Raw genomic sequence first — 20,367 nt, forward strand, 5'->3', positions numbered from 1 at the left:
TCACTCCAGCTTCCATCCCTTCTGAACCTTCATCTTCGCATACCATTCCTTGACATACCCCTTTCCAATATGAGGCCCATAAAGCTCAGTTTCCCACTGAGGCGTAGGAGGACGAAGGCCGGTTTCTTCAAGACAGGTCTTCCGCAGCTCCTCAATACTTCCGCCACGATCATAAATAGAGACCTCGCCCAGCGAAGCACGCTCCAAATGCATCTTTGCCCGCAGCTCCTCAGTAGACGCATTATCAACTGTAAAGTCGTCGTTCACAACAACACCGTACCCATTCCGGGCTCCGTCGAAGGTAACAAGCTTGCGGTGGGCCTCAAGAGCAACCCTTTCGGCTGGCCGCGTCAGTGGATCGCCTAAGCCACCTCCGCCCCAGGTCACCCATTCGAGCAGATCGCCAACGTCCACGCGGATATGGTCGCATTTCGAAGGAAGAATCTCGACAGGTGGGTTCTCAGCGGAGATGGAGTAGCGGTAGAGGATTTTGCGGGATCGCTGACCTGGCTTACCAAGCTTGATTCCCCAGGGCGGGGTGAACCATCTATCATCATGGATGCTAGCTTAAGTATTAGTCTATGTATGTAATCTTCATATTTCTGAACCGTACCTGACTTCACCACGACACAGAAACCTGTACTTCGTGCCCTGCGCGTTACCGCCGCGGTAGAACCCCGGACCACCACTGTCGGCGACGCTTTCGTTGGACTCGATGCGGAGGGGGTAGTTGAGCTCCAGAAATTCGGCTGGTTGATTTTTAATTGCAGGAAATAAACAGTGGCAATCCGGTCCGTCACCTGCTTGTCGCGCGGGGACGCCTCCGAATCCGATCTGGTAGAGCTGGAACCATTCGCCGTTGGGCTTGAAGCCCGAGTAGAACAAGTGCGGCGAGTCGCTGAATCCGGCAGCGGCTTGGTACGCGTCGTTCTTTTGGCCGATGAGGGCCTGGATGATATCTAGTGTACGACCCATCAAGTGTGTGCGGCATGAAATGGGGGCTGGCCGTACAGGTTTTAACACGCTGCCTTCAGGAATGTGGACGTCGATCAGGTCGTGGAAGCCGTCGTTGATTACGGTGCCTGGTGCAGCGGCCTTTGGAGAACACCTAGTTAGCAAGAGTCATGGAGGAAACTGTAGAAATTACTCACATAAATCAGATAAAAGCCGATAAAAAGCTTAAACATCGTCTCTGAAAGAAAGAAATTGACGGAGGATTGAGCTTGCGGGCTTGTGCCAGTCCAGTCAAAGGAAATTCGATGACCGTCAACCTTTTGCATGGAGCAGGTCAGTGCCCAGGGTCCGACGCCGTGGCCATCATCGTCCACAAAGTCAGTGAAGGTGCATTCTTTGTCGTCAAACTCGCGTTCAATAATCTTTGCTAGTCCGGCGCGGTTTCGCTGCAGTAACTCCTCAGAGGCGGCTAGGTAGACCTCGACTCCGAAGCGCGTGGCCAACTCGGAGACCCGGTTAGAGGCCATGGAGCATGCCGCCACGATGGCAATCAGATCAGAGCGGTACCAGTCAGGTTGGCGGGAGTTTCTGCACAACAGATCTACCAGATCCGAGCTCATGACGCCGCGGCTGTAGAGTTTCAGGCAGGGAATCTGGACACCATCCTCGAATACTGAAGTGGAGTTGATGGACATACTTCCGGGAACCCTGCCGCCGACATCTGTGAGATGACCAAATTGCGAGGCCCATCCAATGATTCTATGCTCGTAGAAGATTGGTAAGAGAACGATAATATCGTTCAGATGGCTGACTGCTCCTTGGACCTGGTAGGTGTCGTTGGTGATAAAGATGTCACCTTCTTCGATAGTACCATGCCAAGCCTCAAGAAACTGAGGAATAAAGCTGCCAAATTGGCCAACAAGCATCTGTCCCTTGCTGTTCGTGATAACATTGAACTCGTCTTGCTGTTCCCGAATAGCCGGAGACATACTGCACCGCAACATCATCTTGTCCATCTCGCCTCGGATAGAAGCGAGGGCTGCGGAGATCAGCGTGGGAATGAGAGGAGTGTTCTTGACAACGTCGGCCGCAGATTGAACTGTGTGGCTGACTGCATCAGAGGACTTGGCGAGTGGATTGATCAGGATGTTACCTATGCTATCAATCTCTCCGTAGTGACCAGGCAAAATCAAGGTGTTACTGCCCATCTCCGTGATGATACATGGCCCATTTAGCTGGACACCCTCCTGGCTGATCTTTGTGCGATCCCACACGGTAGCCTTTTGCTGGCTGCCCTGCACCGTAATTGTTTGCTCGCCCACCTTGGATCCTGGCGCAGGCTCCTTGGACGCGGCCTTTTCAATTCGTGGGATGTCAACTATAGGCGAGTCATCCACTAGAATAACACCCAGACGAATCAACTCCAATTCAAAGTTCGGCAGACAGTAGGTAAAAAGCTGTTGATGCTGGCTGTCGAATTTTTGGCGAATCACGTGCTGCCAGTCCTCAGTATCGAGGGCCAGCTCGTCCGCTTCGAGGTCGACGGTGATTGTCAATGCTTGGCCCTTGTACCGCAGATCGGCCTGATACTGCGCTTTCCAGGTGATGGGCCATGAGGAGCCGATGGACTTACTTAGGGTATCTCGACCCTGCTTCTCCAATGTGGCGTACTGGTCTCTGACAACTGCAGATGTAATTTCGGACACTAGTCGGATGAAAGTCGCGGACTTCTCATGGCTGATCTTCGTGAAAGAATCTCCCTGCGCGCATAACATTCCAGGCGCGGGAGGAATGATGATCACCGACACTCCAAGTAGCTGGCCAACAGCGTTCGCATGCAGAGGACCTGCACCACCGAAGGCCACCAGGGCAAATTCTCGAGGATCGTAGCCCTGCTCCATGGAAACCTGACGCAAGGCTCCATAAATTGTCTCATTTGTAAGAGCGATGATATCCTCTGCCACCTGAGAGACAGGAAGGCCCATCTGCGATGACATTTCCTCGACAGATTTGACTGCCGCCTTCATGTCCAACAAAAAGTCACCTCCCAGCAGGGCCTGGGGCAAATAACCCAGAACCAAGTTTGCATCCGTGACTGTTGCCTGAGTGCCACCGTGTCCGTAGCATGCAGGTCCCGGTGATGCGCCAGCACTTTCAGGGCCTACCCTGAGAGTGCTGGTGAGCTCCATATATTCTGCAATTGACCCGCCCCCTGCTCCGACAGTATGGATATCCACGGCCGGGGAGCGAACAGACAGGTTTCCGATTGTTGTATGTCGTCGAAGCTGAGGCTGGCCGTTGTATATAAGAGCACAATCGGTGGAAGTACCACCCATATCCAATGTGATGAGGTTCTTATATGGAGTACTTCGGGCCACGACGTCTGCCACTCCTGTAACACCTCCAGCTGGACCAGACATGAGAATGTTAACAGGCAACTCCCCAGCTAGGGCCAAGCTGGTCAAGCCACCATCACTCTTAAGCACCCGAATGATATCGCTTTCGGCGGCGAGCGTGTCGACAAGGTTCGAGAGATATTTTTGGACCTGCAGGGGTGAGTTCTCAGTTGCGGACCATGCAATGTAAACGGCAAGACCAACTCACCACCGGCTTGAGGAAGGCGCTCGTGCATGTGGTCACCGTGCGCTCGAATTCACCCAATTCTGGCAGAACATCGGCCGAACAGATAACAGTGACATCAGGACCGAGCTCTTCGCGAATGACTTTCTCGACTACCCTTTCGTGGGCATTGCTACTATGAGAGTTCAACAAGGAGATGGCCACAGCTTCGGGATTTTCCTTGCTCAGCGATCGCAGGCTCCGCCGCAGATCCTCAACATCTACAGCTGTGACCGGCTCTCCATGCACTGACATGCGCTCTTTGCATTGCACCACCCGTTCCAAGGGGACAATTGGCTCTGGCGGTACAAAGTTCAGCCAAGCACCCAATCCGCCCGGGATCTGGGATCGACGCAAAGCCAGAATGTCTTTGTGGCCAGCTGTGAGCACGAGAGCAGTCTTCGCGCCCTTGCCTTCTAGGACTGCGTTGGTTCCCGTTGTCGTTCCATGGTGAATGAACTGGAACTTTCCCTCCCAGTCGAATTGGGATTTGAGGATTTCGCGGGCTTGCTTGATGCCGTTTTGAATACCGATGCTTTGGTCGGGGATTGTGGTAGGAACCTTGGTCCGTACGGCCTGACCGTCAGGTGTGAAAACATATACGTCGGTGAAGGTACCACCGACATCAACTCCGAGTTGATATCCTTGATTCATGGCGTTCTTTCGTTGATGGGAATACGAGCGTGCCACAAAGCAGCATGCAGGAGATCAATGTGAGCCGGCGGGATAGAGGGGTAGCGACACATTGCGAGTGGGTACATAGGTTGGAACACAAGTATGACATCTCTCGCAGATAGTCAAGGCTGCGGTTTCGAAAACTTCGTAACGTGAGGGTCCAGGTCCACGGGTGGCTTGAGGTGGATCCCGAGCGGGTACTGCCCGCGGACCCAGGTGAGGATCGGCAACAAGTGTTTGAAAACACCGATGCTGTAAAGATTATGTACAGTCTAATCGGGACATCCAAAGGGTCCGCTCAATGCAGAGAGGGAACGAACTGCGCTCAATTATTAGTTTTTCAAGATAATTGTGGGGAACTGTATGTAGCTAAGACCTAGATTGATACAAGTGTATACTAGCTGTACTAGCCCCCAGCCGTGCCACCCACTTAAACTACTAAACTCTAGCACTTCAAAAAATCAAAAAAGAACTGTTGAGAACTTTTGAACATTCACTCCTTCCAAACTCAACTCCTACACATCTCATCATGGCTCTCAAGGAGCAGGGCTTCACATCGGACGCCGAACGAACCAGCGTCACAGACTCGACCGAAGAATATGAAACTTTCAAGAAGACCGAAGACGGTGTCGCCTTTCGCAACGTCAGGTGGTTCAAAGCCTGTATAATCCTCGTCAAGGTCTGAAAAGAATGCGTGTCCTCAATAATCCCTGCAATTGATCCGTTCAAGTTCTCCCACCCGGAAATGTAGCATCTTCATCCGTGTGGCGTAACGATACCCAAAGAAGAATTAGAACCGTTGATCAATCCTTTTTAGGGATTTCATGCAAGCCTCCACAAAGCACTTATCGCAAGGCCCCCTCATGGATTGCAACATCTGAACTCAGATCATGCTCTCCAACGAGAAATTGTTTACAGCGCCTTCCAGGGCTGTGGGTCTGTGCCAGATCATCCTGTCTCCACCTCCGCTGAACTTAGTTTGGCCCTAAAGTGACCATTAAGCTGCAGTAATATACCTCTACTAAGTGAAGTGGGAGCTCAACTACTCCTGGAGCCCTCAGGTTCCGGTTGAAGGACACTCTCGATGTCGGGCATGCACATGTGATAATTCTTCAATTTTCGTTCTTTTTCCCGAAATCCCCAGGGTTCACCTGGGCAGTTCCAAGGATGGCTTCAAGGCTGTAATTCAATGGTTCGTTAATTACATTCCTAATTTGCCCAGGTGGAGTAGCGTCCACGGTGGGATTCTAGATCTGGGCGGCAAATCGTTCCTCCACATGTGCATCAGTCATCTGGAAGACTGTTTGATATCGCTGGTTACTATGAAATCGCCTGCTCCGGAGAGGGTTTGATACCGTAACCTCAAATGATCCAGGTGCTATATCTTCAAAATACAAGCGGGGATTCGTACCTATAAGGTGATTGTGATTGGGAGCTGTCTCATATGTAATCGTATTGAAGCGATCCAGGATTCTTCCACAAAATATGTCCTTATTATTTCAATGCTATTCCACCAATACCTACATCCTAATCTAAAGGCCAAGAAGTTGGCACATATGTGCACTCGTACCTCTGTTAAGAATAGAGAGATACCTGATCCCCAGTTGGATAACAGACATCTAGAGTAGCTATGGATTTGTGTAAAGAATAAATAGTCAGTATTAATCCTAAAGCTTGAACAACCTTCATATAACCTCCCCCATTAAACAAGTAAGGCCAGAAACAATGTATTCTCCTGATCATGGTGGGCAAAACCACTCTCAACTCTTAACACACAGGAGCTAGCAAGTTCCTCCAAGTTCCGGTCCAGTGAGCGCAAAGCTTTCTACCCATTATAATAATGAAGAAGGGTGCAACTACCGCACATCAAGTATTGTGGGAGATCCCATTCCAGCCGAGTTAAGATCGAGACTTTATTGTTTTGTGTACGAGGCAACTTGGCTATTTGTCTCTGAGACAGCTCGGAGATTCGATGATTGCATAGGGAAAAGCAGATAAGATCGGCCGACGGAAGAAAGTCGCATATTGACAATATTAGTTTAGGAGGGAGCCCAGCAAATGTTGTAGGGCTAAGCGTAGGATAAGAGCTGATCGTCTTGCATGAACTAGCCATTCTATGTGAAGTGGCCGTTTTTTGTGGCCAGAACGTTGAACATCCGATTTAACACGATTCTCAAAGATCGCAGAAAAGGAATACGGGAGAAGTGAAGAGTAGGTGGATCAGAGAAACCTTCCAGGGGTCGTAGGTTGTTCATCCATGGGACATCTGCCGTTTCCAAGTTTGTGGTGGTTAGACCCAAATTAGACTAGTAGTAAATTCATGATTCCAAGGTTGTGATATGAGATTGGGAAAGATGGAATAAACTAAAAATAGGCGGAGATGTTGGAACTGGCGCTGGAATGAACCACAATTCTTCTTTTTTTCTTTCAAGTTAACATCGTGAAAGAAAAGCTCTCCAAAGCTCCACTTCCAACCATCATTTATCGCTACCGTGCTGATGCCAAAATTTTTTCTCTTCATGGTCCTTCTGATCTTCGGAAGAAATCCTTCTTCTCATATTCGATTGATGACGCCCCACATGTGGAAGAGATATTCTACCTGGAGACCTATCTCAATCCAATAATGTACGTGATCCACTCCAAATAAGGGCTGAATGACATAGAGACATCTGGAGCTCAACATGCCTCTATCCCTTAAGAGTGCTGTGGAGCACATGTGTTTGCATCTCAAGTAAGTGGAAGAGTTGATTAAGATAGCGCCAGATTGACCTGGGGGATAGCTGTCCTGGAACGAAGTTGACTGCTTTCTTTCATTGTACCAGATATTTTCTTTCATATGCACACCTGCACCGCTGGAAGTGATCTTTCTGCCCGGATTTATTGTCAAGCGCTTTGATTTATTGATTCCAAGGGATGTGAAAAATCAGTCTCAAAGACCTTTGCCATGGCATATTGATGAAAATTCCTCTCAGTTCTTTCATTCACCAGCCAACCTCGAAATCATAAGACAATGTTCCGGAATTTTGAAGTTTCCTTTCAAGTCTGGAGTCTATCACTGCTTTCATCAATTTGCTTTCAAGATGCTGCCAGTAAGTCACACAGGCTCTTTCAATAATTTGATGTTCTAAATATAACTTATGGGCTTTAACTGATGGCGAGTCTATCTTTATACTTAATACTCGGTCCAAACCAACCATCAACTAAACCTTTTCCTAATCTACGGAACTCCAAATACCTCTTAAACAGTTCAATCTTATAGCAAGAAGCTATAATCCTGCTCAAAAGTACCAACATGTCCACCCGTACTGGCACGAAACTGGATGACTCGGGGAAGAATAGTTCAAAGAGGCCTAGAGGAAAGCAGAGGGGTTCGAATCCCAGGAGCTCAAGTGGAAGGAAGCACGAACAAGGACCTTCCAACCTGACAGATGATGAACATGACTCCAAGCGGTCTAAGTCCGAGGATAGTTCAGAACAATTATTTGAGTCCGCGGAAGAGGAAGCTAATTTATCCGATTCAACCCGGGTGCGTAGAAAGAAGCACAAAGATTTGCTTGAGATGCTGTCTTTACTTGAGAAGCGGGATCATATTCTAGAGAAAGAAGAGGAAGAAGCCAACCGTGATCCAAAATACACCCCAAGACCCAGAAGACCCCTTTTCAAAAGATATAACTTTGAAGCAAGGCCCATTATATACCCAGAGGAAGTTCCGGCGGACTGGCATCATGAGGATACGGACATTGATGAATAGTAAGGACTCGAAAATTTAATTCTTCTAATGAGAATCATTTGTTGACTTCAGTTCCTCACAGTGACATCGATGCTATGATAGAACGATGCGAGCAAAGAATCGATGATGCAGTCCTGCCGCAGCTATGGGTAGACAGACTAGAGCAATACCAACAGATGAAAGCCAATAGGGAGGCTCTTCAGGCTGGACCAGATGCAGCTTTTGGAGTGCCCGTTCTGGCGCGTCTGCAGACTCTTAAAGCAGCTCTCAAACATATTGACGAATGGGGAGACGTTTTCCAACAAAAGAGAAACATTGAGGGTATCATGAAAGCTTACAGGTCTTTTGATTTGTGGTATTATCCAGGTCGAGTGACTTATTGGTATAGAGGAAGGCAGGTTGCGGGCCCTGAAAATTTCGAGTGGAGCCGTTATTTGAGCTATTATAATAGTCCAGATCATAACGGGAAGGAGTTTTGTGTTGAAGGAGTAAGTATAATCCTCGATGCGTATGAAAATTTGACCTTTGACTTCAAATCTTCCAAGGTTCTAATGCTATAGCCAAATCCACGCATATATACGAGCTTTAGACTGACTTGACTTGTTACTCATTAGATTGATATGTTCACTTTGAACAACAGCATGGCGCATTGTAATCCTGAACTAAACATGAAGCTCGAAAAAAACCCATATGTTGAAAATAAGTTCAGATATACACCACATAATCATGTACGTTTTTCCTCCTACCGCACTGGATCTCATACACTGGCATAAGATCCCAAATGCGTCTTTCAAATGTTCAACATTGAACATGATTCTATGCCGAACTTCTGATTAATAAATGTTTTAGTGGGAACTCAGCTTCAAATCGCCATTTTTACCCCCATCGACTGCATGTACCCGAGATTTTCTTGATGATACAGGGGCTACCTTCCCACACCTTCTCATGAGAGATCTAATGGATATAGAACATTTTGGCCAAGGGGCTCCATTTTTGACTTGGGCCCATGCACAGACTTCTCAAGGAACAGTCCTAACTCCAGTGGTCATGCTCGAATTTAACATAAAATGGCCGCCTAATCAACCTGAGCTACTTGTAGGGCGGAGAATGGCTGCCAAATCTTATTTATACGCATTCGAGCATTGGTATCCCCTCGCAGTGACTGTATTTGGGACAAAAAGAATTGATAGCGTGCAAAGATTGAGTGGACTTTGGGTGCATCGTCTATTTTATACTGCGAGAGCTCCCGATAACCAAGGAGCACTATATGTCAATGAAAGTCACAAAGGATTAAGGGAGGCGATCCCCGACGTTAACAACTTAGATGCAATATTGCCAGATCAGGTAAATGGCGCCGATATGGACGATTACCTTGAGAGAGGATTGGACGGTGACTTCCTAAGTCCCTTAACGAGTACAATAGCACAGTAGTTGTTAAGGTTCTGACTTCAAATTGCTTCAAGCTCAGAGCCTCAATTACTCACTCCACATTTCAAGTATTAGCTTACTTCAGCAGTGACATTGAAGTTGTCCCTACAAATGTTTTCTGTTTTCTCGAATTTCAAAGTTCAGTTACTGCCAGTGGGTTTATTTCTGCCTTTTCTATAGAAGCCAAATTCTCTTCAAGTTCTTTTATCCTCGCTTGCTTCAAGTTAGAAGACTTCTCATCTCACATGTACTAGTAGTATCATGTCTTGTTCCTCTTGTCATATCAATTTGGAAAACATGTTTTGTCGAGTAGTAACTAGTAATCTTTGTCATAAGTTATACTGGACTATCAGCCCTGATGGCTGCCACCTGGGCAGCTGATGCACAGGGGCTTGAAATATGTGATTGTTATGTAAAATTTCCACCCTTGTATTTTAGTCGAATAAGCCTTTGCCAATAATTCATGATGCCAGAACCTTGGAATAGCACAGGCTGTTTGAGTACGGCTGAGCGGACGCGAAGACCTCTCCTTATGCGATTTTCCAAGAAGCTTCAAGTTATTGTATGTGCCTATTGACCATTGCAGAGATTTTAGTATAAAAAAACCCTTACTCATTCAATTATCTTCCTCGCTGGTGGTTTGAATAAAGTCTCCAAAGGCTGAGGAGGCCAAGGTCCGCTGTCAAAAATACAACCAATTTCATATTGACCAGAATCCAAAAGAACTCCATTCTCAAGCTTCTCATCGTCCTGGTCTGGCAAAAAGACCCACGCAGAAGAATTTACAGGAATTAAAATAGCCATTGAAAAGGCTGAGCCTTCCAAAGTCCAGGAGCATTTAATTCGCCCATATGGACTTTCGTACTGAATCTGTGCGCTGGTGATAGTTCCTCCTGGAATAGGTCTGATTTTGAAAACCTTCCAACCTGGCTCAAGTATGCTTAGCCCACCGATTTTCTCATGTAGCCAATTGGCAACGGAACCGAGAGCATAATGATTGAAGCTAGTCATCTGTCCTGGGTTGATTGTTCCATCAGGCAACATACTATTCCATCTCTCCCAAGTTGAGGTAGCCCCCATGGTGACTGGGTAAAGCCATGACGGACAACTTGTTTCCAAAAGCATGCGGTAGGCGATTTGATGCCAGCCTGTTTTGCTTAGTGCGTGGGTAACAATTGGCGTACCCGCAAATCCAGTCGCAACTCGAAATTTGGCAAAGCGGACTTTCCGAGCTAATCGATCCCCAGCAGCTGCGACTTGGGCTTGCGTTTCAAAAAGGCAGAACTTCAAGGCAAGAGAAAGGGATGTTTGCGTGTCGCACATCACCATACCTTTTGGTGTGATATATTTCTGCTGGAAAGCTTGTTTCAGGCGAGCATGATCTGCGCTATATCGTTCCTGATCGTCCGGTTCGCTCAAAATGCCGGATATCTCGCTCAAAACACCAGTCACATAAACAAGGTAGGCATCTGCGACAAAGACTCCGTCGGTTTGGCCGTTTCCAGGATCCTCTGGGGGAGCAGATGGGTCTAGCCAGTCTCCATGCTGCCAAAGCGATGTAGTCCACAATCCATCTTCACCTCGTGAGCAGCCACGATCCAGCCAAGATTTCATGCTCTTGTATTGTCTCTTTAAAATTGTTGGATCTCCAAACCACTTATAAAGGGCCCACGGAACTAAGATAGAAGCATCTCCCCACACAGCCTGGGGTGGACGAGACTCCTTTGCGAATTGAACATTGGGTATGATCATTGGCGGAACACCATTATCATCGTCTTGCTCCAAGACCAGATCAGCTAGCCAATCGGCCAGCATTCCATTTGTATTGTAGAGGAAATTAGCTGTCGGGCTGAATACTTGAATATCACCCGTCCAACCCAGACGCTCGTCCCGCTGAGGACAGTCTGTCGGAATCCAGAGAAAATTACCTCGCATACTCCACACAGAATTCTCGTGAAGTCGGTTGATTTGACTATCAGAACATGAAAACCAGCCTATGCGAGGCATATCACTATGAATGACTACTGCGCATACCTTATCGGCTGTCAATGGACACGAGTCATCTTCTGGAGACCACCCGGTCACTTCGACGAACCGGAATCCATGAAATGTAAAGCTTGGCGACCATTCTTTGAGCTCTTTACCAGAGCAGATGATGGTATCGGTGCATTTGGCAGCTCGGAGGGGACGCATTCCGATTTCACCACGTTCCAGAACTTCGGCATGTCTAAATGCCACACGATGGCCAACCGGCTTCGTCAATGATCGAATTTGTAGTGTGCCCACCAAATTCTGACCAAAGTCCAACAGTAACTTTCTAGACGGAGATCGAAAAATCTTCTGTGGTGGTATGGTTTCTGTGGCTCGAGCTGGCGGTCCCTCAGGCAAAGTGAGTGTGGCCGAGGGAAGAGGAAGAACAGTCACTGGAGTCCATTGTGTGCCAGGTTGGGCAGGAGAGCCTGTCTTCCAACCAGGCTGCTCCGACAACATATCAAAAACCTCACCATCGTATATCTCACTGCTCAGCATGGGTCCCACGTTCCATTCCCATTCCTTGTCGCTTGTAATCAATAGAGGTGGGCTCTCATCTTCGAATGTGATTTCCAGCTGTGCGATTAGACCGATATCCTTGCCGTAGATCTGCCGACCCTCCCTCCACAGTTGAGACGCGAACCAGCCTTCACCGATCTCTGCTGCCAGCATATTCACTTTATCGAAGAGAATGAGATCGGTCACATCAAAAATATGATAGTTGTATCGAAAGCGGTATGAGGTAAATCCAGGAGCCATAAAATAATCGCCCACGCGCGTTCCATTGAGATAGATGTGATAAACACCTTGAGCGGTAACATAAAGTCTTGCACGTCGAATCTTGCCGTTATTTGAAGATGCTTCAAATGACCTTCTGAGTAGAAGTGGACGAATAGGTTTATCAGGAGAGGTTTCTTGTTGTCCAGTAATTAACCGGGCCTGCCATTCACTTTGATCCAGCAGGCCCACCTCGACTGATGACCATGCAGACCATTCTGTTGGAGTAGGCTGCTGACGATCTTGTGAGCTACCGATAGATCTCACCCGAACTAAGACCCCTTCTCTGGAGTGTAAAGGAGAGCTTGGCCAAGGCACCCGGACGGACTGAGGAGAGTCCACTCGATAATGTTCTGGTAATCCATTTCGCTGAATTTCTATCTCATAGGCGTGCTGTTTCCACCCTCTGCTCTCTCGGTCACTGCAGACAAACTGCCATGAAATGTCAGGCGTGGTGTTCTGTATTCCGAAACCGTCCACGCGATTGTCAAACGTTGGTGGTCCGAGGGAAATGGGACTGAATTCATTCATCGTCGCGGAGGAGGTGAAGAAAATGAGCTTGTGTACAACCGATTGGTCCCAGTATTTCTATCTCCAATATTAAGCAATTAAACTGGGTCGGCCATCAATTCATTCAGCACTGAGAGATTATTTGTCAAGTGAGGATTTTTGAGTGCCCAACCAACATACCCCGCATAGTCCTTACGCCTCAGCAGCAAAGATGGCGCAATCGCATGAAAGCGGACCTAGCTTTACAAACTTGAAATTATTATCAAACTGCACCTAGTTGATTGCAAAATTAACCGTGATACTCAATATGAACAAAAATCAAATTGTCGATCTGAGTACTCAGAAGCTCTCCATACCGTGAAGCTACACGGTTGAGTGAATATTGACCGGCTTCTCACGTTGTAAATGCTGATGAGTTTGCAGATTCGTGATATTTAAGCCAAAGATACGATGCAAGGCCTCTAATACCATACTAGTACCTCCAAACTATGGCAGGAGAAGTCAGATAAGGAGAAAATAAATGAAATGAGATAAATGTCCATTGCAATTTCCGCCTATTAAGCCGCTGTTGGCCTGAATGGAAAATGCAGTTGCGAACTCGAGAAAAAAAAGCAGAAATGACAGAAAAAAGAAACATCAAGCATTAGAAACAAACATTTGAACAACCCTTGTGTATAAACAAACCCAGGAATAGATGAATCGACGCTTGAGAGAGGACGAACAATTTCCACAAAGCCACATCGTAGCATTAGAGTGATCCACACTGGTTGGCCCTATGCTTCATGAGATTATGCCAAAGCTAGCTTTTAAACACTCTGGAGCTCCTCTCCAGAAGAAACCATTGGCTGCTTAGACAAGGTGGCGTTACTGTAGTGCCCCTGAGCCTTGGCCGAGAGCATTCTCCACTGGTCACCCATAATTCTTCCTGGGTGGGCGACAGTCATGGCCACACAGGCAATGGTAACCATAGCACTCTCCAGAATCATCAGAGCAACTTCGTTGTTGGCGAGAGCACTGCTGAATCCGCCCTGTAGCTCGGCAACACGGAAGCAGGATCGAATGTAGATAGTGAGGACGGCAACTCCAAGACCTGGTTTCGTAATAAAGTTAGACTGAGCCCAACAGGAGGTAAGATAATTTCGCAGTACTTACCCATAAGGAACATCGTCCACTTGCGACTGGCACGAAGAGAGTCAGTGGCCTCGTTCTTCATGATCTCTGCGCTACGACGCACCCTCAAAGCAAAGTCCAAAGCGAGTGCGACGAACAAGGTCAGCGATCCAACCTGGAAAGCCAAACCAGCAATCATGGTGTTAACACCAGCATTGCTCAGGCTTTGTTGGTCAGACTTCGCAATAGAGCTCACAGCACCACCGGCAGCTTGAAGGATCAAAGCGATCAAATCACAAGTCATGAAAATGTAACTGTATGTCTTCGGGCGAAGTCGGGAGATATCCTCTCCGTACACAATGACGATTTTTCCAAGGCAAATGTAGATGGCAGCGGTGAAGAAAGCAGGTCCAATAGTGAGAGGAATAAGATACCTAGATGCGGGATTCTTGGTTAGCTGGTTTGATTTATTGACTTGGGGAAAACAAAGGCACATACAAGAGGAATCCGCTGAAGTTGAATGGGTTGTGATGCATCATGATACGACCAGCGTATCCCAATACTTCAAGAATAAGACCCGGGAGCATCGCTCCCATGTATGTCCATATGCGGAATCTCGTTCCCAGGTAAGCTTGTGCAGCCATAATAACGCTGAAAATCAGGACGAATAGAATGTTTGCTGCAAGGTTTGGCTGGTAGGTGACATGCGCCAAACTAATTGGACAGGTTGCCAAGGTACAGTCGTCAATGAGGATTCCATTGTAGTAGTCTGACATCTTGTATAGAGGTATAGGTTGATTGAGTCCTGATTTTTTTTTGATATTCACAAGGAAAGATAGAGAAATCGGCAAAGATATTAGATGAATAGGATGATTGAATCGGAACTGTGATGAGTTGCTTGATATTCTTCATTTTCATTGCATTCAATGCCATCTTTATACCATCGTGACAACTTGTCAGGCCTACCTATTACCCATCCAGGACTCGGAGTCTATGCCCTATGAGTCTATACCATATCCTAAAATAATGTTTATACAAAGACCCTACGAGTTGGGGGCTAGATTGGGGGTCAAGATTAGCTTTCTGAACTGCGATTGGAAGTTCTATATCCCGTTGATACTCCACACTTCGCACTTCGCAACTACCGGGGTACGAAGAGAGTACGAAGGGGTATCAAAATGGGGGCCAAAAGACCGGGAGAGAACGGGATTCAGCTCATATTCCCACTCCGCGGACCGCCCCGCTCAGCCTCACTTCGGACTCTTAAAAGTCCCCCTGTCCGACCTGCATTCTAGATCATATTCCGCCGCTCTTTGCCTGCCCCATACAATGTCCGCTCCGAGCCAAGGGCGGGTCAAAACCTGTGAAGGATGCGTTCGCTCTAAAATTAGATGTTCTCGCGCCTCTTCCGCACAGAAGTGCGATCGGTAGGGCAGAGATACCCCACTTTCTCCCCCTTTTACGGTTATTCGAAACTAATAAAGCTTCATAGGTGCATCCGCTTAGGCTTGGACTGTTATTATCGTCTGTCAAAGGCTCGAGACCCCAAAAAGAGAGCAGCGTATGTATCCATTTTTTACCCATCTTGATCATGATCATGCAGATCATGCTAACTCCGGTTATATGAAGGCGTATAGAGGAGCTCGAAGACAAGGTTGATAGGATTCTGGGTCAATTAACCAACAACCCACAATCGGGTCCATCAACTTCATCGTCATCCCAAACCAGTCAAATCAGCGAACCCAGCACCCGAAACCCCTGTGATGTGATCGGCGATGGACTGGTCACACAGGAGGATGCGTCCCGTCTCCTGGAGAGCTATCGCGAGATGATCCCCTGTTTTCCATATGTGCAGCTCCCGAAGGATTCGACTATTGAGAGTCTCAGATCAGAGAAACCTTTCCTGCTGCTATCCATCTTGTTTGTCTCCTCGTTTCAGAACGTCCCACTTCATCTCGCACTCGAGAAAATTTCAACCGCATATCTTGGGGGCCAAGTCTTACAGGGAAATGGTGTTCACCCATTGGACACCCTACAGGGCTTGCTTGTTACTATAGGCGGGTATGTGCATGAAAAAGTCTGTGCTATCTATATCCACAATCGTTGACCATAGCAATAGAGCCAAAAAAAGCCACCATTTGATTCGACTTTCTGGGTATCTTCATCTGGCACAAGGCATCATCAATGATATCAGACTCGATTACCCAGCCAAGGTTCGTATGGCAAGAAAAAGACTTAGTGTTATGGTAGACGCAGATGTCCCAGAAAAATCGATATCGGTGCAAAATGAAGAAATGCGGGCACTGGTGGGATATTTCATCCTTGATAAATGGTGAGTATTGTCTTTTGCGAAACAAAAGTCTATTTTTAGGTTCACTGACATGATTTTTTTCCCTTCTAGTCGCTCGACCATGTTGCAAAGAACAAACAAAATGCCCTTGACACCTTTCATACAGTCGTGTGCGGCAAAGTTGTCGCACGAATGTGAATATCCCACGGATCAGTTTCTACTAGGCCAAGTCCACTTCCAACACATGCTTGGGCAAGTTGATGAACTAGTGGCTCGGGGATTGGATCACACCAACCCTCCACTTGCAGACATAGAAAGCATTGTTTGCACCCTTCGAAGCCAGATGGAAGGATACAAATCCCAGTTTCCCGTCCATTATCACCATGACAGTAAGTTAACTTGACTTCTTCCTTTTTATAATTCAAATCGTAACACTCGATCAGTTTTCCTCGGGGCAGATTCTAGCATTTTCGATGTCCATCTCTACCAAACAGTCTTTTTCGACGTATACCCATCCGCAAGTGCTGTTGAGTCTATCGAACCACTGGTAGCTCTCCAACGAATCCACGCTCTCTGTCAGGGACTGGCGGCCGCGCAGCGATGCATGAGCTTCTACTTTAGTCTTCCGCTCGGAATCGAAAAGAGATGGAGCTATCTCCAGTGGATAACCAACGGCTTTGGCATTATGGCTTCATGCAAGCTTGCTTTAGCCGCTATGGAGCCTTCGATCCGGGATCATGATCAAGTTCGAGCACTCAGAGAGTCATTAAACATGCGTATGCAGCTAGAAAACATACTTTTGCGTTTGGAAACGCTTGACAAGGATTGCAAAGGCGGAATCTCAGATGGACCCGAGACTTTCCACTACCACACTTGGACTCGCCAAATATCCGATTGGTTTCAAAATAAATATTACCTTGCGCGACTGAATGGTGCAGGTGAGCATAGAGGCCCGTCCTCAGCTCCAAGTGTTGGAACAAATTGGGTTCCTGGAAGCAGTGTATACGAAGTACCACTGACTGGTTATGGTTTCCCTTGGATGGACCCCCCGGATGTGGCGATAGAAAGTCTGTTTCCTGGTGCCGGCCATTCAGTTTGAATGAAGACCCCCTCCTAAGAGGGGTTTGGCTGCCAGTGGCAATCTGTGGAAAGATGATGATTTACTCTTCCAACCTCAACGGGTCGTTGGTACCAAAAATTAGGTGTGCAAAACTCGGTCTGTAATCCTGAGCTGTTTGAACCACCGAGCATACGAAGGTCGGTTCTGGAATTTCACAGTTCTCAGGGTTGTAAATATGAATGAATTTATGATGATTTGTACAGGCGTTCAAGGGGTAGAATAAACCTGAAGGTTATTGAACAGAATTTGAAAATAGAATGTCCATGACACCTTCACTCGGTATAAACATGCCATCTGGAGGGAGGTTTCCCATCAATATGAACTTGAAACCCCCGATAGCGATATAATGACAATGACAAGTAATCTTGGAGAGCCACGAGAACCTAAATGCCACTAAAATGGCTCCAGAGCAGGGTCCACTGATCTCCCTTCCTCCAAAAGCTCTTTCCATAGCTGCTCCTTGAACATTTTTCCTCTATCTCCATCAAGAAAAGGAGTGTGTCCCACCACCTGCCCACCCATCGGCAGAAATTTCCCATGGCTCTCAGCACCAGCTTCTACCGCAGCATGTATAATAGAACGACCACCCTGTTGTATCGGTATAGCTTTCAGCTTCAGAAAGATCCAGATAATCGGTTGGATCCACATTGAAAGCTGCGACGTGATCCCTGTGTTCACTACCCGGGACAGACGCTGTTGACAATGACTTCGGAAGCAGGCACCAGCGAAGCAAGCTTCTGCGCGAGGCCAATGATCGCTAGCTTACTGTTGAAGTATCGTTTAGATGGCGTGATGAGTTTCTTGTTGTCGAAATATTCAAGCACCGTACAATTGGGTGGAATCGGGACTTTCTCAAGATCGCTTTTGAAGTGGTTGAATGAGCCTAGAAACGTCACGCGCGTGGGAGTGCTTCGTCGAGCAGCTGTGGCTCGGAGCAGGCCCAGAAGCTCAAACACAATGAAGAAGTGAGTGTAGCAATTGACTTGCATGTTCTTTTCGTGGCCACCCTTGGTATCTTCGAAATCGTATAGCGTGATGCCCCCATTGCAAAGCAGAAGATCTAGCTCAGGAACTTGCTCTTTCACTTGCTGACAGAATCGCAGAGCTGATTGGTAGTCCTCCAGATCTAGGTCGAAAAATTCGAGTTGGCATTTTGGGTTCACGTGTTGGATTTCTGCATTTTCACGCAATGCTGCAATGGCATTTCTACCCCTGACTTCAGAGCGAGTGGTGATAATCACCCTCGATGCTGACAGGAGAATCGCTTGGCGCGCAACCTCGAAGCCAAGCCCTTTGTTACCTCCGGTAATTATGATTGTTTTTCCCGCCAGCGTGGACCCATTGGGGAGCGATGTTGTTTGGTCGGACATATTTATTTAGAACCACAGATAAACCAGTTTTTCTCACTGTTAGGCTGATGGTCAAGATTCAGGGATCAATGAGTTCAGTCCCATTAGTAGTATTACCCGATAAAGTTAGACTGAATCAGCTGACAGCATCCTTCAGGCTAAATCTCGGGTTTTATTGTATAACTCCGATAACATCTGCCTTACGAAGTCAGCTCTTTATACAGCAGCAATTTGGTACTGGGTGCAACTGTCTGTCCCCACCCTGATATGCATAAATCTCTATTGTTTCTCCAAGTCATGGTTCGCAGGTGCCTATGATGACACGTACATGTAGCTCAGGTGGAAATAGAATTTACTAGTAGTTTATTGAGGCACCAACAACACGTGTACCCACGCGGTTTTTTAGAGGAACCCGTGGACATGGATAATGTCATTATTTTTCTATTCTGTTAAAATATTCAATTGATAGAATTATCCAAAGAACTAAGTGTAATTTTTGCAAGGAAGATTTTTTTTTATTTAGCCATATGGATCCTCTTTCAAAGGCTCCCTAGGCAAAGGTGCCATGGAATTAATTATTTTCGGCCGATGTATAGGGTCAAGCCCCCACCGAAAACTCTTGGCTCGCTGACACTGTTTGACACTGTTTGTATTCTCGCCATGCATTATTGTGGGGCCTTATCGGCCGATGTATTGTCTTGCCAAGGGCACCCTCTTGGCATCTTGGTTATCTTTGCTTAGTTCTATGCAGGATATCTGGATGTTAAATACAAGGTAGGGGTATCGACAGCTCTTAAACCTATTGGTACTATCGAATATCCTTTATTCTGTATTCAAGTTGCTTCCGACACTGTGTTGCTCAAGAAAGACCTTACGCGACGAAATAGACACTCACTACTATATCTTCATACTACCTTTGAAAAAAATCGGGAAAATCATACACTCTCAGTCCACTGCCATGTTTCTCAAATGGCAGTTGAGTCTGCTTTCATTTCAACAACTCCTTGTGCTTGCTGCAACACTACAAACCCCCTCGAGAGATCGATCCTCGGGCGATGAATCACCGGCAGCAGTGGGTGAAGAGTCGAGAAATCCAGATTCCGAGTCCTCTTCTTCACTGAGCTGCTCCCTTGACATGGTCGACCTCAAAGAAGTCGACTATAATACTATTTTTGATGGTGCCTACGGTTCTCGATTCGAAAACACCATCCTTACCCTTTGTTCTGAGGAGGGCAAACAAATACCTTGGAAAAAGACCAGCCAATTCGAACCTTCAATTTTAGACCAAGTGGCGGAGCGGTGCTGCTCAGATATTATGTATGGTTTGGAAACAGGTCCGCTCAAAAGTGTGCATTCCGAGTCTGTGGGATTTCATTATCCTCAGGCTGCCACTGGTAGTGCCAATGGGGGTCTTTTCAAGTTGTTCTTCTTCTCAGCTTTTGTATTTTGTCTATTGTATATTATTAAACTTACATACGGGCGCAAGAGATAACTAGGAGTTTTGTTTTTTAAAACAAAAATTCATTGGCAGATGTCATCAATAAATGTGAAGCCAGTTACACCCAAGGCTTGACCTTATCAAATTTGAGACAAAACTTCAAATACCAAGTAGGCTGTGTCAATCATAGACTCACAATTGTTTGACGAGAGCCAAGAAGCTCTTTGGACCTGGGCACTCCACCTGGGCACTCCACCTGGCAGGCTCCAGCCCTGGAGGGCACCTGGGCAGGGATGTAGGATGACTAAGTCACAACCTGCAGCCCGCCGCGCCACG

The 20,367-nt window shown here is 47.0% G+C and overlaps 7 protein-coding genes across 7 annotated transcripts; 3 read left to right on the forward strand and 4 right to left on the reverse strand.

The window, feature by feature from the left end:
• Window positions 1-4,227, reverse strand: N7483_001176 (uncharacterized protein; the record flags this gene model as incomplete). Its single annotated transcript, XM_057084614.1, has 4 exons — window positions 1-562; window positions 614-1,095; window positions 1,152-3,500; window positions 3,559-4,227. 4 exons carry the CDS (start codon window positions 4,225-4,227, stop codon window positions 1-3), a joined length of 4,062 nt encoding a protein of 1,353 aa, XP_056950763.1.
• A 3,313-nt stretch (window positions 4,228-7,540) lies between these two features.
• On the forward strand, window positions 7,541-8,633 carry N7483_001177 (uncharacterized protein; the record flags this gene model as incomplete). The annotated part of the gene is made up of 3 exons (XM_057084615.1): window positions 7,541-7,998; window positions 8,061-8,466; window positions 8,619-8,633. The coding sequence occupies 3 exons, from the start codon at window positions 7,541-7,543 to the stop codon at window positions 8,631-8,633; spliced, it is 879 nt and encodes a 292-aa protein (XP_056950764.1).
• Window positions 8,634-10,018: 1,385 nt separating this feature from the next.
• N7483_001178 (alpha-L-rhamnosidase) lies at window positions 10,019-12,745 on the reverse strand (the record flags this gene model as incomplete). The annotated part of the gene is made up of 1 exon (XM_057084616.1): window positions 10,019-12,745. The coding sequence occupies one exon, from the start codon at window positions 12,743-12,745 to the stop codon at window positions 10,019-10,021; it is 2,727 nt and encodes a 908-aa protein (XP_056950765.1).
• Window positions 12,746-13,530: 785 nt separating this feature from the next.
• Window positions 13,531-14,610, reverse strand: N7483_001179 (RTA1 domain-containing protein; the record flags this gene model as incomplete). The annotated part of the gene is made up of 3 exons (XM_057084617.1): window positions 13,531-13,814; window positions 13,877-14,268; window positions 14,333-14,610. 3 exons carry the CDS (start codon window positions 14,608-14,610, stop codon window positions 13,531-13,533), a joined length of 954 nt encoding a protein of 317 aa, XP_056950766.1.
• Window positions 14,611-15,163: 553 nt separating this feature from the next.
• Window positions 15,164-15,941, forward strand: N7483_001180 (Zn(II)2Cys6 transcription factor domain-containing protein; the record flags this gene model as incomplete). The annotated part of the gene is made up of 3 exons (XM_057084618.1): window positions 15,164-15,261; window positions 15,327-15,395; window positions 15,464-15,941. The coding sequence occupies 3 exons, from the start codon at window positions 15,164-15,166 to the stop codon at window positions 15,939-15,941; spliced, it is 645 nt and encodes a 214-aa protein (XP_056950767.1).
• A 427-nt stretch (window positions 15,942-16,368) lies between these two features.
• N7483_001181 (uncharacterized protein) lies at window positions 16,369-17,223 on the forward strand (the record flags this gene model as incomplete). The annotated part of the gene is made up of 2 exons (XM_057084619.1): window positions 16,369-16,513; window positions 16,568-17,223. 2 exons carry the CDS (start codon window positions 16,369-16,371, stop codon window positions 17,221-17,223), a joined length of 801 nt encoding a protein of 266 aa, XP_056950768.1.
• Window positions 17,224-17,637: 414 nt separating this feature from the next.
• Window positions 17,638-18,614, reverse strand: N7483_001182 (uncharacterized protein; the record flags this gene model as incomplete). The annotated part of the gene is made up of 2 exons (XM_057084620.1): window positions 17,638-17,832; window positions 17,937-18,614. 2 exons carry the CDS (start codon window positions 18,612-18,614, stop codon window positions 17,638-17,640), a joined length of 873 nt encoding a protein of 290 aa, XP_056950769.1.
• Between the last annotated feature and the right edge of the window lie 1,753 nt (window positions 18,615-20,367).

The sequence above is a fragment of the Penicillium malachiteum genome, assembly GCF_028827825.1.
Source record: "Penicillium malachiteum strain IBT 17515 chromosome Unknown utg000001l:1.0-8184562.0:1.0-8186909.0, whole genome shotgun sequence".
Lineage (NCBI taxonomy): Eukaryota > Fungi > Ascomycota > Eurotiomycetes > Eurotiales > Aspergillaceae > Penicillium > Penicillium malachiteum.